The sequence below is a fragment of the Carassius auratus genome, chromosome 24 (genome assembly GCF_003368295.1).
Source record: "Carassius auratus strain Wakin chromosome 24, ASM336829v1, whole genome shotgun sequence".
NCBI lineage: Eukaryota > Metazoa > Chordata > Actinopteri > Cypriniformes > Cyprinidae > Carassius > Carassius auratus.
Window position 1 is genome coordinate 4,000,725 of NC_039266.1, and position 24,091 is coordinate 4,024,815.

Here is a 24,091-nt window from a genome sequence, read left to right on the forward strand (position 1 = left end):
CAATGTCATGCCCTTCCAAACAGCATCTTGCATGAGAGCAGCTCTGTTGTTTGCAAGAGTGGAACTTTGGGTCGGATAACAATTTGGTAACACTATTGGTGATCAACGTGATTTTTGCAATCTTACCCCGTAAAGATTAAAAAAATGTCTACAAATTGGGTTTCTTTGAAAGGTTTTGCCAGAGAACTGTAATTTGAACTAACATACAGAGATAGTATATCCCAAATATTATTTATTTTATTTTTTTATATAATTTAATTTGTGCTTCAGAGTTCTTTTTCCATAGTTCGTAACATTTATTTATTTTCTCATCTGTAAATTCACAGGAGTATTTCCATTTTTCAAAAAGGTTTATCCTGACAGTAAGCAAGACCCTATTAAACAAAGACTTCATAATATCACTGAGAGCATAATGTGCTTCAACCACAGAGTGCAACAGAGAAAGGAAGCACAATAAACTAAAATATGAATTTTTATAAAATATTTGTTAAGGTTTAAAATTTACTACATTTCATTTAAATTTTGCATGTAATGTATTTTTAAATTCAAGTACATTTTCTAAATGTATACCATTATTTCAATAATGATTTGTTAATACTTTAATATTTTATCTGAATGATAGTATTAAAAGAAACACATGAGTATTTTAATTATATTTTAGTTGAGAATCATCCCTCAATCCACTGTTCAATACATACACAATATTTTGCATTTAATAAACTTTGTTAAACAAGGGAACTGCTGGGCAGGTACTGTAGATGTAGAATCCACAGCACCTATAAAATATGATTGGCTCTCATGAGAGAAACTGGTATCTTTAATTTAGTCAGATATGTTTAGAGAGTGTGCTCTGAAGATCTAGATGGCCCTATGGTACGTGACTAATATGCCTTTTAATTATTCCGTATGAAATGCAAATATAGGTAAAAATGTCAAAGGTGAAATTGGCTGGAAATATGCGCTGATGTTTAATTTAACAGCATGGCATAAATCCATTAAGCAGATGTTCTGGTTAGTGCTTCATCTTGTCCTGTACTAGATCAATCACAGAATTAATTTGTTTGCCCAGTAAAATTTCCATTACAAACTGCTTGTTGTTGACTTGTCTGATTGTCTTGTAGCACTGCTCTCCTGTCAGCCAACACCCGCTTATCCGTTAAACAACCGTAACCAATAATATAGTATTTTATTGTTCTAGTTTAAACATCTTCCAATGTCAGCCAGAGTTTTTTTTCTTTTTTAAACCCACTTGTATAATTGCTATTAGTGCCAATAGCAGATTCTCTGCTGGTGCAAAACTATCTGAAAACAAGTGCACAATATATTGATATCACAGCAGAGTACCATCAATATAAGCTTCGCATACCCAAACCATTTGAGAGAATGACCTCATGGACAAACTAAATATTAACATTACTATCATTAAGTCATTTGAAGTGTACAATAAAGCTTACATTAAAAAAAAAAATGTTGGAAGCACGTGTAACTCTGTCAATTATTTATTTGCGATACTATGGTAATTGTTTGCAAATCTAGGAAAAACATGCAAGAGCAAACTAATCAAAGTGAACATTTCTAAAGAGTTGAACTGTTCCATTTGTTTTCCCTATGCTTGACCAGTTTTACGTGTGGTGTTTCTTATGTATTGTATCTATTAAGTCACCACTTGTAACTTCCAGATTATTTAATGGCCTTTTCCCCCACATTATCAAGTATATTATAATGGATACAAATTTAGCATTAGAGTTTTACCTATTATTATTATTATTATATTACATTTTTATATTGGTTTGTTAGTATCCATCCAAATTGTAATAATTTTAAATACTTCCAAATCCCCAAGTCAAAATCTGCCATAGGTATTCAGTTCAGTTTTTGAGCCAAATATGGCTTTAGAGCCACAGGAAAAATACATTAGGTGATTATTTGATAAAAAGAAACAAAGGAACTGGTAAAACATCCATTATAATATAATGGAAGTTTAATGGCATTGCTTAAAGAACATGTACACACAATTACTTCCAATGGCCATCAATGCAGAAATATTCCATCAGAAGTGCAGTTTACAGCATTTTCCAGGCTGGCATACGATCGGGATACGTTTTAGAATTAGGGACTCTGTTACCTTGGCATCCAGATGTGTGCATTTAGCCAAATAGATGTTAACTTCAGCCCTAAACATTCTCATTACAGACAACAGTAATCAGCAGTCATCCCTCCCAGTGTTTCACGTGTAACCGTCACTAACGCCCCTCTCATGTAAAACGCTCTCCCAGGGTGTGGTGAAATTCTCTGCATTTTCTCCAGTCGTCAATCCCTGACAAACATGTCAGGACAAAGCATCTACAACGGATTCATAAGAAGAGAGAGTGACGAAGTGCTACAGTAAATGTTATATAGAAAAAGCCTATGAAAAGACAATTTAAAGGGCTGTTGAGGAAGAACTAAATGCAAGTTGTTTTGTTCTTCACATTAAACGACTGCCCTTTTTCCTCAAACCCCGTCATTGACCTACAGTCCGCCACGCAGGCGTGGAAGCAGAACAGCCCCCATCTGGCATTTTGCTTGGCCATTAAATTTTAAAACAGAGTCAGTCTACAGAGAGAACTCGTCCCTGCGGGGTGCCGTGCTTATTCTACAACTTGGCAGACTTCTCTCCACCCCTTCCCCCAAAATCTCCTCTGCATCCCATCCCAGATTACAGACCACCAATCCACCATCTGAGGACAAAAACGAGTGGAGTGAAGGAGAGCTGAAGGTTTTGCTCTGTATACTCAGTCTACTGGTCTATTTTTGAACAAGCACAGACAACTATTTTTTTTTTCAAAGAGATATTTATCTTTCTCTAACTATACTTTAAAATTATACTGTAATAACACTGATTATTAATATTTTAGTATAATGGCAAAAAAATTAACTGCGCGAACTAACATTTTTTTTTTTTTTTTTTTACTTATAGTATTTACTGCATTTCCTTTAATTTATAATTTTTGTCTGAAATGGGTTATTTTAAATTCTGTATTACATGAATGAATCTGCTAGGTGGCAGCTGCATTACATGTGGCCATTACTGTATTAAAGTAATGAGATTTTTATTTATTTGGAAATACAGACATAAAGAGAATAATTTGTTGGATAAATGTGCTAATTTTGAATGACAGTAGGCAAAAAAAAAAGAGTTCTAAAAAGAAAATAAGTAGACAGAAAGAACATAGGATGCTAGTGTTTTTTTTTTTTTTCTTTTTAAATAAAACATGTATTTAGAAAAGAAACAGAACAGAGGGTCATATAAAAATAAAGATAAAATTAGAATTAGCATTACAATAGAGAGTTCCAGAGTTAGAGGGTTAAATAAAGATGAAAGAGATGCATTTTTAGATGTTTCTTAAAAAAAATTATTAAAGACTCAGCTGCTTAGATTGAGTTGGGCAGGTCATTCCACAAGGATTGAACAGTTAATGTAAAAGTCCATGAAAGGTTTCAATACAAGCACTTCAGTCAAATGTACGTTATGCAATATATCAAACTCAACCCATGGTAACAGTTTAAGGGTGTACTAACAATTGGCATTTTGATCCATGCCCGAGTGCGTCTGACTTCCAAAGTCTGGTTCGTTTGACTAGTGGGAGCGCTCCATGCTGCGCTCGGGCGCGGTTCGTTTAGCCGGCCCCAGCACGGTAGGAAGAGGTGGTACAGAGCACAGTTCGGTTGGGCTCGGGCGTGGTACGCATGCAGTGTTAGCGCTAACCGCGCCGGAGCATGGAACAGATACTATTTTGTTTGCACTACTGTCATCATTATGACCGCAAACATATTCTAGTAGGCCTATTACTACTACACTACACTTTTCAATAAATTTAATTAAATCAAGTATATTTAGGCTTATAATGGCTCTGGTTCTTACCTTGTTGATGAACCAGAAATGTAGTTTGCGGGGAAAGCTCTCGTAAAGCTGCAAATTATTTGATTTACCTCAGCTGTCTCCGTAATAATTTTTTGATTGGCCTAGGCTAAATACAAAAGAAAATCAATGAAGGCATAACTTATAAATTAATTATTGTTAATTATTCGGCACAATATTAGGCCCAATCTCGATTCTATTTTATACCCCTTCCCCTAAGGATTGGGACACCACTACTATGCTGTCACACGTCATCCTTCGTCGTCTAGCTCTTACAAAACACACATATAATGGTGTGCTGGTGTGCATTAGAGCCTTTAATTATGGTTCTGTATTAATGACCTGCTTACTGACACACACACATATTGGAAATCCCGCAGCACACAAATGATTAATTTTCGTTAAAATCTTTATTCATGCCAAAAAAGCTTACATATAAGCGTCTTTTTGTTCGCTGTAACAGCCAGGTTGCCAAGATAATTCATACCTCTTTGTTTGAAGTGTGGTCCCAAAGCCCTTCCCCTTACCCCTACCCCTTCACGTGAACGCACGAAATGGAGGGGTAGGGGAAAGGGGAAGGGCTGAGGGGTAGAATTGGGATTGGGCCTTAGTGAAAGTGGGTTTCTCCGTTATCTCATACAAGATGTAAATGTCCCCGGCATGGAAAGTTTAGTGCAAGTGTGAATGCAGGCCAACGGGGAAGTGGAGAGGAGGGATATTCGCGCTCGGTTTAAGTGAACCTAGTGTGAGTACTAGGGCTGGGTATTGATTCAGTTGTCACGATTCGATTTTGATTCACAAGCTCTCGATTCAATAGCTATTTTTTTTTTCGTTTTACTACAAATGCAATTTAAATTAAAAATAAAATAAAAACTAACAGTAAACATGTGCTTACAAATGCTAAATTTATAAAAAGAAATTAAGAGCCACAGGCCTGTATTTTAAACCTTGTCTTTTTTTCTTTTTTTTTTTTGGTGGTTTTTTTAAACAATAATAGGACCATATAATATGTTCTTCTGAATTTTTCTGGTAATCAATTTAATTTATCCTAATCAAATGAAAAACCCTTTTGTTTTATTGGCAAAGTGCTGCACAACAAAGATTTACTGTTAAAATTAAAAAGAAAACAAAGATTCATTAATATGTATCATTAGTAGTAGCATTCTTGTTACATAACATAATAATATATTTTTGACAGTTTCTTCACATTAAAATAAACTTATTTTGAAGGGTTGCCGTGAGAAACCTGCACCTGCTGAGTATGTGATATGATGGTAGTTTTGTCAAATTAAAGAATAAAATGGAAATGAAGTGACTTTCAGAGCAGCTGGAGATGAAATTTGTGTATTCCATTCATATCATCATAGTGAGACAACAGAGGTTGAAACCACCGCAAGCATTGTCCATGCTTGTGTAAACTGTGCATTGCACCATCCACCATTCATTAATTGCAGAAATGATGGCGCCTTTACGAGTGATGTCAAATGCTTCCGAAGATTTGTAGTTTTACTATTGAATTTTACCTGAGCACTGAAAATCACGCTTTGTTCTTTGCGAGCAATAGGGAAAAATGCATACTGATGTACATTTTCAGGTAATAACTTCTCATAGTCACACAGCCAGTTAGGAGCTATAAATACTATTAAAATGTGAAAATTAACCTGCGCTAGTCTACGGATACACACGCGAACTCTGCACATACAGTATTGTTCAAAATAATAGCAGTACAATGTGACTAACCAGAATAATCAAGGTTTTTAGTATATTTTTTATTGCTACGTGGCAAACAAGTTACCAGTAGGTTCAGTAGATTCTCAGAAAACAAACAAGACCCAGCATTCATGATATGCACGCTCTTAAGGCTGTGCAATTGGGCAATTAGTTGAAAGGGGTGTGTTCAAAAAAATAGCAGTGTCTACCTTTGACTGTACAAACTCAAAACTATTTTGTACAAACATTTTTTTTTTCTGGGATTTAGCAATCCTGTGAATCACTAAACTAATATTTAGTTGTATGACCACAGTTTTTTAAAACTGCTTGACATCTGTGTGGCATGGAGTCAACCAACTTGTGGCACCTCTCAGCTGTTATTCCACTCCATGATTCTTTAACAACATTCCACAATTCATTCACATTTCTTGGTTTTGCTTCAGAAACAGCATTTTTGATATCACCCCACAAGTTCTCAATTGGATTAAGGTCTGGAGATTGGGCTGGCCACTCCATAACATTAATTTTGTTGGTTTGGAACCAAGACTTTGCCCGTTTACTAGTGTGTTTTGGGTCATTGTCTTGTTGAAACAACCATTTCAAGGGCATGTCCTCTTCAGCATAGGGCAACATGACCTCTTCAAGTATTTTAACATATGCAAACTGATCCATGATCCCTGGTATGCGATAAATAGGCCCAACACCATAGTAGGAGAAACATGCCCATATCATGATGCTTGCACCTCCATGCTTCACTGTCTTCACTGTGTACTGTGGCTTGAATTCAGAGTTTGGGGGTCGTCTCACAAACTGCCTGTGGCCCTTGGACCCAAAAAGAACAATTTTACTCTCATCAGTCCACAAAATGTTCCTCCATTTCTCTTTAGGCCAGTTGATGTGTTCTTTGGCAAATTGTAACCTCTTCTGCACATGCCTTTTTTTAACAGAGGGACTTTGCGGGGGATTCTTGAAAATAGATTAGCTTCACACAGACGTCTTCTAACTGTCACAGTACTTACAGGTAACTCCAGACTGTCTTTGATCATCCTGGAGGTGATCATTGGCTGAGCCTTTGCCATTCTGGTTATTCTTCTATCCATTTTGATGGTTGTCTTCCGTTTTCTTCCACGTCTCTCTGGTTTTGCTCTCCATTTTAAGGCATTGGAGATCATTTTAGCTGAACAGCCTATCATTTTTTGCACCTCTTTATAGGTTTTCCCCTCTCTAATCAACTTTTTAATCAAAGTACGCTGTTCTTCTGAACAATGTCTTGAACGACCCATTTTCCTCAGCTTTCAAATGCATGTTCAACAAGTGTTGGCTTCATCCTTAAATAGGGGCCACCTGATTCACACCTGTTTCTTCACAAAATTGATGACCTCAGTGATTGAATGCCACACTGCTATTTTTTTGAACACACCCCTTTCAACTAATTCAACTAATGGCCCAATTGCACAGCCTTAAGAGCGTGCATATCATGAATGCTGGGTCTCATTTGTTTTCTGAGAATCTACTGAACCTACTGGTAACTTGTTTGCCACGTAGCAATAAAAAAATATACGAAAAACCTTGATTATTCTGGTTAGTCACATTGTACTGCTATTATTTTGAACAATACTGTACTAGGCGCTTCAGATCAAAGCTTCAGCAATCTATCAGAGCTTGTCAATGTCAAAATGACTGAAATGGCAAATCAAATCAAAGTAGGTGGGGTTTACTGTTGACAGAAGCAGAGCGCAAAGCGTCAGTTTAACGTTAAAGAGAGAGAGAGAGAGAGAGAGAGAGGGAGAGAGGGAGAGAGAGGTGTAAACTGTCTGCGTCTGTCTCTCTCAACAAACAATTTTGCCTCCATGATGTTAAGAAATATAATGAAGCGATTCAGTATCGATTAATAAAAGGATGAATGTTACTTTTTGCACAGCGTAATCTCAGATTTCTGTGTGCAAATGGAGTGTGAATGTGTATTTGCGCACGCACATCAATTAAAGCAGCGCATGATTAAACTAACTATTTTAATGCATTGGCCTTGTCACACACAAACACATGGCACACTGAGTATCTGTTATTCACATTTTTTTAAATTTTAAACTATTTTTTTAAATAAATATTCAGAAAATAATTGCATCAAATCTTTTTTTGTTTTGTTTTTTGTATCATTTAAATGTGTATGTATTGTATACAGAATACATTAAAGGGGGGGTGAAATGCTCGTTTTCACTCAATATCCTGTTAATCTTGAGTACCTATAGAGTAGTACTGCATCCTTCATAACTCCAAAAAGTCTTTAGTTTTATTATATTCATAAGAGAAAGATAGCCTGTACCGATTTTTCCCGGAAAAACACGACCGGCTGGAGGCGTGACGTGTGGGCGGAGCTAAAGAATCACGAGCACGAGTAAGCTTTTGCGTTGAGAGCGTTTGGAAGCTGTGACATTACCGTGAGGGAAAAAACATCCAAAACAAACCATGGCTTACAGTCAGATTCAGCCGTTTATTTATGATCCAGAATCAGATCCCGAGGCTGAAACTGAAAGAGAGCAGCAGCAGCAACGACTTGCTCCGAGCGGGGCTCGAACCCGGGTCTCCGGCATGGGAGGCGGACGCACTAACAAGAAGGCAGAGATATTTTAAGCAGTTTTACTCACCGCCTGCAGTTCCAACACACGATCGTGACCCTTTTTCGTTGGGATTGCATCTTCCTTAAGAAATAAACGATACGCAAATCCATCGTCAAACTGGGCCTTGTTTGTAAAACAAGCATCTTCGAAATGCAGGGAACAAACAAAAACACTTGCACAACTCCGTTGATGCTCTGTAAAAATAAACTCCATCCACTGGTCCCTTAATGCTGTTTTTTGTTTTGGTAATCTGTGCAGGGTTGATTTGCCCTGGCAACCAAAAACACACTTCTTTTGTGACTTTTCGCGACGCTCTCGATCTGATCAGTGAATCGCTCTGATCAGTGAAATGTCTGTGTGCTCAGCCTCGCTATACGGGACCGCGCGCTCTTCCGCCAGAAGTGCCCTTAGGATCCATATAAGGAAATTCCGCTCCATCTAACGTCACACAGAGCCATACTCGGAAAAAAAAAAAAACTTTCCGAAACTTGTGACAAACCGGAAGGAGTATTTTGGGAACAAAAATACTCCTTCAAACGTACAACTTAATTTTTTTACACTGTTAAAGAGTTGGATTCCCATGCTAAACATGGACAAAGTTTCAAATATTAAGTATGCATGAAACAGCATTTCACCCCCCCTTTAAAACGGGGGCACTGTGGTTAACCAGAAAAACAAAAAATGGCCCGTCATGCTGAAAAAGTTGCCGACCCCTGCTTTAAAAGTAGCCCACAAAAAAAAAAAAAAAGTCTTGGCAACCCTGCATCCAAGAAGAGCTGCCAGAGTCAGATTTGACAGATCTCAGGTGAGAATAAGAAAAGATGACTGACAAAGACCATGCTGGAGTATTTGCTGCTGAACAGATCCTGAACTTATTGACAAATATATCTGATCTTGTTTGATGTGTCCCCTTTACACAGAGTACGTGTGATCACACAAAAGTGAACAGTGTGAAACACTCATTCAAAAGAGATTTAAATACTCCAAATACTGAGAGGGACTCCCTATGGTGTCAAAAAATCATATATATTATAATGTTTAAAGGAGTGGACACACAAAAATTGTGGGAGCATAACATGTTGCGGTAGCAGGAGGCAACGGTCAGAGATTCAGTGGAAGCGAGATTTAGAAAACAATCAAATCCCATTGGCCGATTAAGAAAGGTCCAAAAAGAAGACATATCTGGAAAAAAAAAGAGGATGTATGTTTACCCTAACTTCAGACATCCAAGTTCTTTTTTTTTTTTTTCTCTTCACTAAAATTAAGCTGAGTCTGAATTTCAGAAATACATTATGTCTCACAGTGTCAACCGATATGTGTGCACTTAAGCAAAAAAACGTCTTAGCGGTACTACATAAAATGATGTAAAAACAAGTTATGTATTACAACTTATTTTTCATAAAAAATTTGAATAGGTCAAGTTATGAAACACCTATGAGATACACTTGCAAAATAGCTGAGGTGGTGAGCAGACGTCTGTTTCTCATTGTGTGGTTGGACCACCATACACTTGACTGACTACATCTCCTTTTAGAAAGTGTGAGTTTTATTAGCTTACAGGATTGCATAAGTGTGGGAGGCACCAGTGACCACCAGAGCAGAAAAATAACTTGGCATTCATTTTCTGCAAGGCCATCATCCTTGAACCAAAACAGCCACCAAACTTGAAAAATAAACATTTAGAAGCAAAAAAAAGGATTCACAAATTATTCAAGTACAAGACTGTGTGCTTATGAAATCTGACTCATCTCATAAAGCAGCACACATGATGCTTTCTGCACGATGCTCTTAAACCAGGTTGTCTTTTTACTGAATTACCGCTACCGCTAGAGGAAACCGAAGCAGTTACAGTAATTTTTGTTGTTGTTCACTAACTTCATTCTGCACTAAAGGGGTAAGAAAATAAGCTTAATGCAAGATATATTTTCTGAAAAGAAGTCTTAATATCTAATGCAATTTTGCTCCTCTTGTAAATGTAAATCTTATTCAGTGTTTAAATTACCTAACATAAGCTACCTAGCCTGCAAAAACTCATAACGAAGAAAAAAAAAAACCTTGCAGCTTACAAAGACACATATATCAGTGTTTAAAAATGAACTTCTCTATGAAGAATCTGAATGGGATTATTACCAAACTCTTTTGGTCTACACTACACATTCAGCAAACAATGTGCAAATGCAGTGGCTTAACCATCATCTGCTAATTGGCAACTGACTGGCTGTGTTTGAAACCCTTTACCCCAGTTTTTATTTTACTTCATCAAAACCCTGCCTTCATCTGACTCCACAATCCAGGGGGGAGCTTTCAGAAGTACCGTTTTGCCATTTTTTCTCCAGCTGAACTCACAAACTATGTCAGGTGCAGGGAGGAGCATCTCGACAAGCAACGATTCTGGAGGCAAGCTCTGCACCCTTGACTGCGTTAACCCCACAGGCCTGTCATGTCTTGTTGTCAAGCTGGCTGAGCAGGCAGAGCCTATGCTAAGGCGGGGGCTGTTAACAAAGTACAGTGCTCCTGGCTAAATTTGTGCAAGGTCACCTGAACCAGCCACTACATCTGTCGAACAATGACCTCATGCATCACAGCTTCACAGTCAAAAGATAAAATGCAGGGAACACGAAATTCATGAAAGTGTGAATTAATAACCATCTCTGCAAAGAATTTGGGTCACTCAAGAAATCAGCTAAGAACAAAGCATAAGGCTGCTTTAAAGGTTAAAATCTGGCTGCTTGAAAGAGAAAAATTGTACGGTTTATGTGAACAGTGAAAAATAAAAACAACGGTTGGCTTCAGCATTTCATGGCAGGATTGTGGGCTGATTCATTATTTCTGGCCATCATATTGCTTTCTAAAAATATTTATTCCTTTAGGACGGATTGCTTTCCATGTGACTTGCAGCACCGTGAATTCAGTGGACAGAAAAGGGGAGCGTGTTGTGGGCCAACCTTACAACAGCACTGAGAATTGGTTTCCACTGACAAAAACAGGCCAGTTTTCTCACACAGCTGAGAGGAAGGGCTGCTTTCCTGCCAGAAACCTCACAGTAGATTGGAAACTGAAGCAGCGGTGAATAGCGTCATGGTATTTTACAGAAATACTGAGTAAAAGGAGTGGGAGTGAGAAGTTTTGTGAGCGAAAAACTAGTTCTGCTTGAATTCATTCTAAGAAAACGAGGTGATTATGGATGGCTTAATTACAGTACAAAAATATGCACAACAAAGACAGGGGTACCAGAAAGCAGTATAACATTGCTATGTTAAACTGACTTTCCACAGCAGTACTCTGGCTTTTTTTTTTTTTTTTGGACTTGGAAGGATGCTCATTTTGTGGTATTCTTTAAAGTACCTTATAAAAACACAATCGGTAAATAATACTATATATGCACGGTGTAGGTATGTTACTACATGTTGTAGAAACATGGCAATATCTTGGCTGCTTAAAACTATTTGTGTACTATAGCATTCCTATTACCAAGGACCTTATTAAATTAGCAATTCAGCACAACAAACAATTTACATTGATGTTTGTTTATAAATTGCATTTAAACAAGCTTAACCACCAAAATGAGGTAATAATCAAACACACACTCATAAACTTGATTTTTTTTAATCCTACAATATGCAGGTCTGTGAAGCCCCAGAGACTAGTTTCTAATTTTATTCAGTGATTGTAGTGAACACTTCTATGTTTAATGCAGGCACACTAGCTGAATGTACATACATCAAAATATTTCTCACATAAATAGTTCCAACGCAGTAGTTGCTTTTCATTAGTAGCGTTTAAAGAATTAAAGTACTTTTTTAGGAGTAGATTTCCTGTAGTTCAGCAACTCTGAAATTGAAACAAATTCAAACAAAAGAAGCTTCTTCAAACGTATCTGTATGAACGATTAAACCTATGCTAATTATGATCTGATACATCACTGTAGCACTGCAGTAGTTTCTAGCACTGCAAGGTTCACAACAAAGAAAATCTATCCTTATAAAACTACAAGAAAATCTTTCCTGAATTGGTATACACTAAGCACTAGATGCCATCAATTCTTTATGAATTGGTGCACAACCACTCATTCTTTCTGTTCCTGAACTATTACAGGTTGTTTTTTGGGGGAGGGTTTTTTTTTTTTTTAAGGAACAGCCAAAAGGCACTAAACTACCCCTTCAGGGTCTCCCGGGAAGCTCCTCTGGTGCTCAGAGTTCAGGTTATCCAGAGTACTCCCAGGGGAAGGCATTTCCCATGCCAATGGTTCACAAGTTCAGAACAGAATGAACTATTTATGAGCATTGAAAAACATGCAGGAACAGCTCAAAGAGAATAATGATAGGCAGAATCACAGATAGACGGAAGGAGAAGAGGTCCTGGAAGTGGACAGGAGGATTGGATAATAAATCACAGGGCACTTTGAACTGATATGTAATGGCGTTACAAACTTTTTCTGGATAGCAGAAAGAGACGCACTGCAGAAAAAGCAACAGAGAGTGAAAAACAAATAGAGAGACAAAAGAGGAGGGTGCCAAATGACAGGGACCACACACAACTAATCAGATTTTATAGATTGGGTTCACCTCCCCTTTGTTTAGCAAATGCCAGAGGGTGTCAGGACCTTGTGATAGATTAGGGGTCAGTAAGACACCAAATGTCTTCAAAGGGCTTGTGTTCTTTTGTTATTCTGGGCATTTACCAGCTACGGTCAAGGACAAGTGAAATTGAAATCGATTGTCCAATTGTAAATCAGTATTGAAAATTGATCAGATAGTGGCACTTATTAACATTGCCATGTCAAGATGGCAAGTAGCATGGTATGTCAGGAGAAAATACACTGATGTGAATACAAAAACAGTACAGTGTCTGTGAGATACATTATAACTGTACTGATAGGGAACCAGCATGTTCTGTAATGCATCTTTTGCAATATCTTCAATCTCAGCATGGTTTAAGAAATAAAATCGTAATGACCATAACATTTTTAAATCATTAAAAAAAATCTATTAAGGCATAAAAAAAATCCATCAGCTCTGGCCTATAGGGCTGCAATTAAACACTTTCCAATTGAGGTCCTTCAAGATTACTGGGGCAAGATTTCAATCTCGAGAATTGTGGCTTGCAAACTACGCAGCCAGGAATGGAAACAGAGAGGCAGGGAAAGTAGCACAACCTATAATTTACAGCTGCATTTTTTAGCCTATTTGCAGCCCACCAAACTGACAGGTTCTATTCCACTGGAGGAATTATCAAGGGCAATTCAAGAGCATACGTTATGATCTGGCTTTTATAAACCAGACGATATATTACAGGCTCAGGGAGTCTGTCAGAGAGAGGTGGGTTAGTAGACAACATAAAAAAGTTCTACCTGAAGCACTAAGGGTTCTGGATTGAAAGCCAAGGTCATCAGCAGCTGCATCCTTTCTGTGTCCTTAAGGTTCTTGAGGAGGAAGCTTCCAGAGTCCTTTGTCTCAGCATACCTCCTGACTATTCTGTCCAGCAGTCTTTGGGACGGACACTGAACAAGGTCTGACCAGCCTTCCACAACGTCTGGGGTTAGGAGTCTGACGTCCCCATTAAGTCGGGCAAACTCAGTCTTGTATATGGCCTGAATAAGATCGCAACGAGGTCGACCCGTTGCCCTTTTGCAGATCTTCTGGTCAATATCAGTAAGCTCTTGATTGGAGCCCAAACGCTTGAGTACAATCCTCCGCGTACCCTCGCGAGGCTCCCCATACTGGGCAAAAAAAACGTTTTTCACATTGAAGACATCCAGGAAGCGAAGGCGACCCCATGTCTCGAAGGATATCTGTCCATTCATGAACTTGCGACACCAACTGGTGCCAAAGCAGGCTGGGCACTTGTTGAGGTTGATGAACCTTCGGTCAGTGAGTTCATTCTTTTGGAAAGAGGCGAAGAGGTTGTGTGTGTTCATCAGCAGGATGACAAACAATCCAATGACAAAGAGAAGCTTCAGACACCGGTACAAACGGCCAAGCTTGAGTGGGAGGAAGCGCAGCATGTTCGTGCACTAGCCAGGAGGGGCAGGGGTAAAGGGTAAAGGGGGAAAGGGCAATGAATAGTGTTAAGGACAGGACTCAATGGATCTCCATCACTAGTGCTGACTTATCACCTGGAGTTCCCATAGGGGTAAAATCTAGCAGACTCCCCCATTGCAAGTGTTTGATGGGCTAAGACATTCTTTCATTGCTCTGGAGTGCACAGTGCTGATGCATATACTAGCTGGCCTGCAAAAAAGCACACACAAAAAAAGAACAAACATATATTAAGTTGCAGCATGGAACATAGAGCATGCCAATTTCCTATTACGGACTTCACACTTTTTGAACAGCTACTTTCCATTTCTTCCAATCTGAAATGTATTCTTTCCCAGGGTAAAAACCTCTAAGCACAACCACGAATGTGTGTTGTTTTGAAATGTTTAACAAATTGGAAATGTTCAGGTCATTTGAGCGAATGCATTGCTTTCCGAACTGTAACGAGATGGATTACAGCCAGACCAATAAACGGCGAGACACACTACCAGACTGTGCTGGCTCATATTTCCCTCAAAATAGCTCCTTACAACTACAGATTAAAAAAAAAAAAGAGAGAAAGTTAATTTAAAAAAAGGGAGTGTTTTTAAAACTGAGCAAATATTAAGAAAAATGCGGCACCTCTGAAACAAAGTATGTGATGGAAACAATTTACCACACTGCTGGTCAATAAACAAAAGCAAATGATCTGTGATTATTTCCATCACCTGGAGAGAAAATTAGGCTCTTTCTTCTATCAAATGGATGCACTCCTCTGTGTATTACCAGAGGAGTCACGGTGAATGTAGTTTAACCTTTGATCAGAGTTGCCCTGGAAAGTTTTAATCTTTCTTTGAAGTTTCCCCTTTGAAAAAGCTTGGTGTCACTAAGGTAATTTGGGGAGGTGAAACAGCGCCATACAGAGCACCGTTTCAATATATCTGACACAGGAGTGTCACTGATACAGATGAAGCACATCAGCAGTAATGCAAATAAGGCATATGAGGCAGACACATGCAAGTAGTACCAAATTCTTTATATGGCCGCTTACCATGCAAATGGGCCATTTTCAATTAAAGCTCATTACACCATGCCTATTACAAATGATGGTTTTCGAGAGCTGTGCTCATTAGTAGACGAGTCAGTGTGATTAGCTAGCATGTTGATTAATTTCTTTGCATTTTAATTGACCTAGTGAGATCCGAGTTGCTGGGGGGTTGTGGAAGAGAGAATCCACACCACAAATTATAAGTTATATCAGTCCTGCAAAGCCCTTATTTGACAGTGGTGTTAAACGGCAAATCTCACTATACCATGTCCTAATCATATTTCACGTCCAGAAAAAAAAAAAAGAAAAAAAAAGATAATTATATTTGGAATATTTTTAGGACCATTAAGAGTTGGTTTTTGACAGCTGACAATTAAGAACACTTTCCCTACAAATCTGCACTGCCAAGATTCTCAACTTTTTTTTGCAATTCTCATTAGATTCTCATTAAAAGTTAATGTAACACCAATCAATACAAAAGTTATACTGCCAACGTGAGACATCCTAATGGTCCTAAAAATAAGCTACATTTTGATTAAGCAAAATACTACATATACACATTACACTTAAAGATCCCATGAAATTATCTGACAAGCACAATTTTCTTTCCTGTGCTGAATGGGACATATTGAAGCCCATAGACTTTAATATGTCATAGTTATGAATGAAAAGTACAATCATGTGTTTTGGACATACAACATGGTTTTGTATGTTCCGTGTGTAAGAACATAAGCTAGATATAACTGCAGTCTTAAAATAACACTCCACTTTTTTTTATTTATTTATTTATTTATTTATTTTTATAAATAGCCTCATTTTCCAACTCCCCTAGAGTTAAACAGTTGATTTTCTGTATTTGAATCCATTTAGCCTATCTCCGGGTCTGGCGGTAGCATTTTTAGCTTAGCTTAGCATAAACCAATGAATCTGATTAGACCATTGCATCTTGCTCAAAAATGAGCAAAGAGTTATATATATTTACTATTTAAAACTAGGCTCTTCTGTAGTGACATTGAGCACTAAGACAGACAGAAAATGAAAAGTTTTGATTTTCTAGGACAAAAACATAACTGTAGGAAAAGACTGATTTCTAGTTCATAAATATAAAAGCAATATTAAGGGGATACTGAAAATGGTCATGTTGTTCCAAACCTTTAAAGCTTTGTTTGTCTTCAGATCACAAAATCACATGTGACTGTCCCATAGACTGCCAAGTAACACTATAAAGGTCCAGAAAAGTATAAAAGACATCAGAATAGTCCATCTGCCATCTGACTATGTCTTCCATACTTTCTGGACTCATCTGCAATCAGTGTTTCAACTGTAACTATATGAAGTGACGAAAATACTATTTGTATGTGAAGAAGACTAAAATAACGACTTTATTCAACAATTCGTCTACTCGGTCTCTCCGCATCCCAGTGGCACCATTTTGGAGAATATCCACTGTACGCAAGCAGTGTATAGCCGGAGATTGTTCCGAAGACAAACAAAGATTTTTATGAATTTGGAACGACAGGTGGTAAAGTGATAAATTAAAGAAATTTTCATTTTGGGGTGGAGTAACCCCTTTAAGGTTTGAACATTTGGGAAATAACTCATTTGGAATGCAGCAAAAGGAAGAGGGCTAACACAGACCTTGATAAGAAGAACGTGCATAATGTCTATTACAGAGGACTAGATTTACTGAACATTCATAAAACAACTGAACACGATATGATCTCTGTGTGCCATTTAACAGAATGACATCCCGGTTTTTCACTCACTGAGCAGAGACAAAGATAAACTGTGCACATTTCTCTTCAGGAAAAAAATGAGGCAGTCAAGAAAAGCCTTGGTCGACGTGATGCACTGCCGTTGGTTTGAGTACAGACTGGCAGAGCGAAAGCAAACAAGCTTCACTGCACGCGCTGCCTGATTCACACCGCACCAGATTAAGGAGTTCTCGCTCCAGCAATCAGGTCCATGTCCACCCACAGTCACGGAAACTCAATCATAATATTTCAGGATGCAGGGGCCTCTTTTAAATGAATGACATGTTGAAAGGTTTGGTGGGTAAAACGAAAGCATTTTGCAAAGGCTCCTGCTGGTTCTTTCACTTTGACATTTATAGGGCTCATTTCAAACTTCAGTAGGATAAGCCTGTAGGGGTATGATTCAGATCAAGACTCACGCAAACCAAAAATGACAGCAGAATTAGATTTTACTTTTCTCAAACATCCTTACAAGCCCTTCCAAAAGATTTAAGTCACCCTGGTAAATGATCAGCTTCTCATATTTCAAGCTAAAAGCCTTTAACACGCAAGAACAATAATCCCAAACTTCCCCAGGGGATTCTTCTTATTTTGATTTGTTAAACCCAAAAAACTAAAGTTGCAAATTAAAAAAAAGAACGAAATACAATGAATGAATAAATATATTTCACTTTCATTACTTTAATAATTGCATGTTAGTCCAAATGTGTGTAATTGACACATTAACTCTTGATGTATAAAGTGTCCAGCTTCTCAGCACTTTATTCTAATTAATTCTGCACTAAATTTTGTGAATTTTTTTGTGCAATTTGTGCATATATGTAAAATATAGACACTGAATAGATGTTAAACTATGCTATGCTAAACAATGCTAAACTACTTTGAATCACAATTAGCATGTTTCTGGTTTGGTGTTCATTTAGCTAGTTTTATGCCTTACTACTAGGTATATGGAGGTGTACAACAATATAGTTTGAGAAACGATGCAAAAAAACAGACAAATTTACTCTAACATCACTGATGAAATGTTTTAATTTCCATTAACCTCATTATGCCCACATGCCATGTTTAGAATTACCACTCCATTACTCAAAGTTTCTCCTCCCTCTCGCCCACCGGTCAGGTGGTGAATAAAAGTAGGAAACACAGGCGTGAGGGCCACCGAATGCCACCTAACACAAAAAAATCAGCTCAGAATGTGCCAAAACAAAGGTTGCACAGTATCTTAGCAGAGTCAGCACAAAGGAACAAACTGGCTCTGAAGAGGAACTCTGAGTACGGAGAAGGGATAATGAGCCAGCAATGGATTTTGCTCACAAAGAACTATATGCAACATTTTAAATTACTGCATTTATTTGGTCTTTGAAGTCAGTGTAAAAACTTAACTGACACTTTACTTCTTATAGATTTGATGAAATCCGAGAGCTTTCTGACACTTTAAAGACAGCAACGGAATTTCCACGGTCAAGGCCCAGAGTAGTTCACTTCCAGAATAAAAATGTTCAGATAATGTACTCACCCCTTTGTCATCTAAGATGTCCATGTCTGTCTTTAGTCGTAAAGAGATTATGTTTTTTGAGCAAAACATTTCAGGATTTCTCTCCATATAATGGACTTCTATGGAGCCCCCCGAGTTTGAACTTCCAAAAATGCAGTTTAAATGCAGATTCTAGCAAAATGATCGGTAATTTCCTAGAAGAAAATTGCAACTGATATACTTTTAATCTCAAATGCTCATCTTGGCAAGCTCAGTGTTTTTTTTTCTTTTTTTTTTTTTTCTGGTTCAAGACAGTTAGGGTAGGTCCAAAAACTCCCATCTAATTTTCTTCGCCAACTTCAAAATCGTACTACATCACTGATTTACCGTTAAGAGTTTTATTTTATTTATTTTATTTTTATTAAAGAGCATTGGATCTTCTTTGTATGTTCACTTTGTAAACACTAGGTCTGCATTCTGAAGCAATGTAGGACAATTTTGAAGTTGGAGGAGAAAATGAGAGCGGAATCCTGAAATGTTTTCCTCAAAAAACAATTTCTTTACAGCTGAAGAAAGAAAGACATGAACATCTTGGATGACAAGAGGGTGAGCATATTATCTGTAATCCTTGTTCTGGAAGTGAACTACTCCTTTTAAAGACATTGTTAAAATAGTCCATGTGACATCAGTGCTTCAATCTTATTCACTCTTATTTTTCTTAAGTTACGAGAATACTTTCTGTGCACAAAACAAAAAAAGAATTACTTTGTTGAAGAATTTCTGTGTCAGTCTTCGGCACTCTTTCACGACAATACTTCAATGCATGTGTGTGCATTCCTCTACTTGTAAACAACGTGCAGCACATCTGGATTCTACATCAGAACACAGGTTCCGGTGTCAGCAGCACCACACACATGCATCGTGGGACTCTCATGAATGCACATCAAAGACCACAGAAGAGAAGAAATTGTTGAATAAAGTTGTTCTTTTTGTTTCCTTTGAGCACAAAAGGTATTATCATAGCTCCATAAAATGAAGGTTGAACCACTGATGTCACATGGGCTATTAATAATGTCCTTACTACCTTTCTGTGCCTGGAACTTATTTTTCTTTGCTTTTTTATTTTATTTTATTTGTTCCCTGAATATATCTTAGGTTCACTCTCAGGAAAGAATGATACGATTATGCAAAACTGAATGGAAATGCCACTGCATGTTGAATGAGTTTCCTACATACTAATGTCAAAATATTTCCTTGTTTTGCAAGTCGAGACAAGCAAAACATTAGTGTTAAAATGGATGTTGAAGACAGATAAAACATGACTTAACCTTTTCACACGTGAGTTTAAAATATTCCAGCTGAATATGTAAGGATCGTTTTTGCCGCTTCCCTAACTTTCAAACTGTAAATGTATATTTTTCTAATGCTCATTTAAATGTCTGAATAGTTGTGATATGGCAAACGCTCAGCATCTGTCTCTGGTTCCAGGCCAAAAGCGAGATTTGAATTCAGCATTTGATCACATGAAGCACTGAATTTTCTAATCACACTGGTCTGATTTTAGTAGGGCTGTCACGATATTCGATTTTTCACACCACGGCCATTGGGTCCTACAGAACTCACGATATTGATAGATCACGATATCTATAGAAACATTACAGAATCAGCCAACTTTATTTTTACTTCATCTTGTTTTTCTTTTTACTCAATGAACATAAGGAACACAGGGCACATGCATTTTCACTTCTTCTTCAGGTCTTCTTTGGAGCTCCCTGTGAAATAACAAGAGAGACAATACTGTCAAGTTCAATGAACCAATGAAGTCATGCAGTTAACGTGCTTCTAATTGAGTGTTAATGTGTATTTAAACATATGAAAACAGGAAACCACTGTTAATAGGTTAATGTAACAGTTCCCATTCAATAACTAGTAAAATAATGGCAACTTACTGTCTGGATAATATTGAAAATGGTTCTTCTGAGACATATTCATCTGCAGACCTGCAGTGTGGATACTATTGGTTCTTCTAGGAGTAGTGCGGCTGTACACTGCCTCTTCTTCTTGAGTGAAAGGTGTCAGAGTTAAGGCACAATACTGCCACCTGGGAGGTCAACCAGGTACCGCTGCTGGAGTAGGCTATTTGCGTGTTGTGATCATAAGTGTCCTGTTCATTTTTAATATTATGTTTATCACCAATATATCCAAGTATATAGTCACACACTAAATTAACAAAATGTTGATATTTCATGATTTGAATACCACTGTTATCTTCAATACCGGTATATCGCATAACCCCTATTGTAGGCTCCATTTCACATTATTATAAAAATACATAAATATACATACACACACACACATATATATACATATATATACATATATATATATATATATATATATATATATATATATATAAATAATTAAGTTTTATAATTCGGTGATTCACACAGTGATTCACACTCACAAAAATCTTGATTGAAGTTGATCTGATGGATGATTTGCAATGAGATCAATAACATGCATTTAGAACATTTTTATTTAATGCCAACTATAAACATTTGGAATCTCCTTGGTTACAATGGCTGTTTAGCTGAAATTATGGTTCCTCTAGCTGAAGAGGAAATAAATATAACCTCTTTTCACCCCTCACTCTCTCTTTTTGTTTTAATCCAATTCAGAACAAACACATAGGCTAAACAGAACTATATAATGAATATAGCAAAAAGGCTAAAGATAATAAAACATTTTTCAACAAGGCCCCTAATTCTTAACATTTTGAATCTAAGTTTGCGACTGTACTGAGTGGATTTTGTTAACTTTATTCCCATTACATTAAGCATTTTACAATGGCCTTGTCATTAGCTTTGCACATGCTGAGCTGCAGGCGGCCGGGTGAAGAACTGCAGTTGCCAAGGTTATCGACTGCAGGAGTCAATAATGTTTGATCACAAAAACAGTCATCCACAACTGAGCTGCCTCAGTCCAGCAACCCTCGCAGACAATGATGAATGGAAACAAATTTTCTTTCAAATACGAACAAATAAAAACACTCTAAATTACTGATTAACCCCATTCGCATTCAAAGTTGACACCTGAATCTTAAACTCAATGATGTGGTTACAAAACATCTATAGCGTCTCTAAAAGCTTTCGATCGGGATATTTTGAAACGACTCCCAGAGAACTAACACAAATCCTAGTGTATGCAAGTTATTTAGGCAAACGAGTGTATTGTTTAGAGACAGTCGAACAAATGTTCTAGTCAAATCAGACACATCGTTCGCCTTGTATTCACAACTACTATGCAAACAGATGCCTTTGTCAGCCACCAACATGATGTCTTAACTTCATTATGAGGGTGCATGAAAACTCACATTTAAAAACTTTAAAATTATACACAGTCTAAATTATCTTGACAAAAGCAAAGGTGACAGAAAAGGCTTAATACAATGTCAACACTTGATAGTGAGTCTGATGTTGTGAGCTGCGGTTTATAATACAGGTGTGGCTTTCTCACTTACACTATGTGTCCTGACAAATGATCGATCAAGTTACAGCACACCTTCCCAGACCGAGGTGGCAAAGACGCAAACAATAACATTTGCAAGGTCTATTTGAATTAAAATAAAACCATACGGTATTCTTGGAAAGAATAATAATTGGGTGGCAGATCAAAAACTAATATGAATGAGATGAACTAAGATGTAATGTGCATACATTTATTCAGCGTTTTGTTTGACAGCCTTGTTTATTAGCCTAATATGCAAAACTACTTCTAAAAAGGAATCTGTCACGCCGCAGGACCAATTAAAACTAACTAAAGAAGGTGGAAGAAATGAAGACCAGTTACAGCAAATAAAACACCTTTATATATTTGACCAAAAATCTATACAGTCTTGTGCTTTTTAATAGGATAAACACAGTTACCCGTAGACCTAAAAAAGTCTCAGCTTGATCAATAAGTGTATGGGTGTTAATGCTTAGTGAATCAAATTATAATCCAGAGAACTCGCAGACTGCTCGGAGGTCAGCAGCTGAATCATATCATGTTATTTCAAGTGCCAGATCAGTGCCAAGAAATCTGAAACCTACTTCATGATCTCCTGAGCTGTGCTGTGCTGTTTCAGAATACAAGATGAGAACAAGAAATGATGCATCAGTCGGTCTGTGTCATAACTTGTCTTTTCAATTAGACTTGAAATGAGTTGTACACATGCTTCTCACATACATTTACACATGTACATATGCATGTATATGTAAGTGAGAAGTATGTGTACAACTCATTTCAAGTCTAATCGAATAGACAAGTTATGACACAGACAGACTGATGTATGTATATATATATATATATATATATATATATATATATATATATATATATATATATATATATATATATATATATAAATTTAATGGAACGTATTTTCATTCTTTGCAAAAAGAAAACAAAACAACAATTTAAATATGCGTGCTCCCAAATCTTTTTGACCATTTTTTATGTATTTTCAGCAGTTCGTTATTAAAAGGCATGTGATTATCGATTGCAGATTATTATTATTATTATTATTATTATTATTATTATTATTTAGATTTGAACGATTCTGTATACACAAAAGAGACAATAAAATAATCATAAATCAATTAATTCCGGAGTCTTTTTCCCAGACATGTCGAGGTTTTTGATAACCTGAAGACAGTAAACACGGTGTCTAGAAACAACGTTTATGCAACTAAGAAACGACCAACGAACGTGAACTGACTGGACGAAATACGTTTCAATAGAACCGAGAGAGAGAAAGAGAGAAAAAAGCTGCCAACAAACCTGAGAGAGTTTCTTCAGTCCGTCCTGCAGGAGTGAGTCTCTGGCTCGGTTACTCAGGCTGGAGCGCTCGCGCTGCTGTTACTCTGTAGCGCGTGAGACGCTCCGAAAAAAGAAACCCGAGAAACATTGTATCCCAGACGCTCAGCGGCTCACATACTCACATCAGACAAACTCAGCCGCTCTTTCCATTAGGAGACCAGCCAGTTAGCACCCTAACCAGAGGCATAAACAATAATCAAGCCTCCAATTCTCAATCTCTTATATGAATCAGTCGTTTATATATGCAGGACTTCTGGAGCAGATCTCTCGATCTGTCGAGAACAGGAGTTTGATCGAGCACGGTCCCCACACACACTGCTGCTGGTCTCCAGCACTACCAGCGATCCACAGCGACCTACTCTTTCCAACACCGAGCAGTCAGTATTTGCGACGTCCTTCATCGCTTTACGTTATTGGCTTTAGGGCGTTGTCATGGCGCCCGCTCCCGCCTCCCGTTACGCGCACTCGCGCAGCACTGTCCTCGTTTTCCATGATGGGTGAATATAGCTTTGCTCTAGAGACCGAGTAAATTATTTAAAAACATATGATCCAAGGCGCAAAAACGTAAAAAAAAAAAAGAATAAATACAATTCAAATAAAATAACAAATATGTATAATAAACTGCAATTAAGAAAGAAGGAAATAAAATGTTGAATGATATGGAGGGCATTAATGAAATAAAAGAGGCGCATGTCATCCAGGTGAT

At 37.4% G+C, this 24,091-nt stretch overlaps 1 protein-coding gene across 1 annotated transcript in view; it reads right to left on the reverse strand.

The window, feature by feature from the left end:
- dipk2ab (divergent protein kinase domain 2Ab) overlaps positions 1–23,782 on the reverse strand; it is a 40,525-nt gene extending 16,743 nt beyond the window's left edge. The window contains exons 1-2 of the mRNA XM_026200725.1: positions 23,347–23,782; positions 13,580–14,459 (exon numbers count right to left, since the gene is read on the reverse strand). Coding sequence (XP_026056510.1) covers positions 13,580–14,233 — 654 coding nt within the window. The 5' untranslated portion in view covers positions 14,234–14,459; positions 23,347–23,782. The remainder of the gene's footprint in view (positions 1–13,579; positions 14,460–23,346) is intronic.
- Between the last annotated feature and the right edge of the window lie 309 nt (positions 23,783–24,091).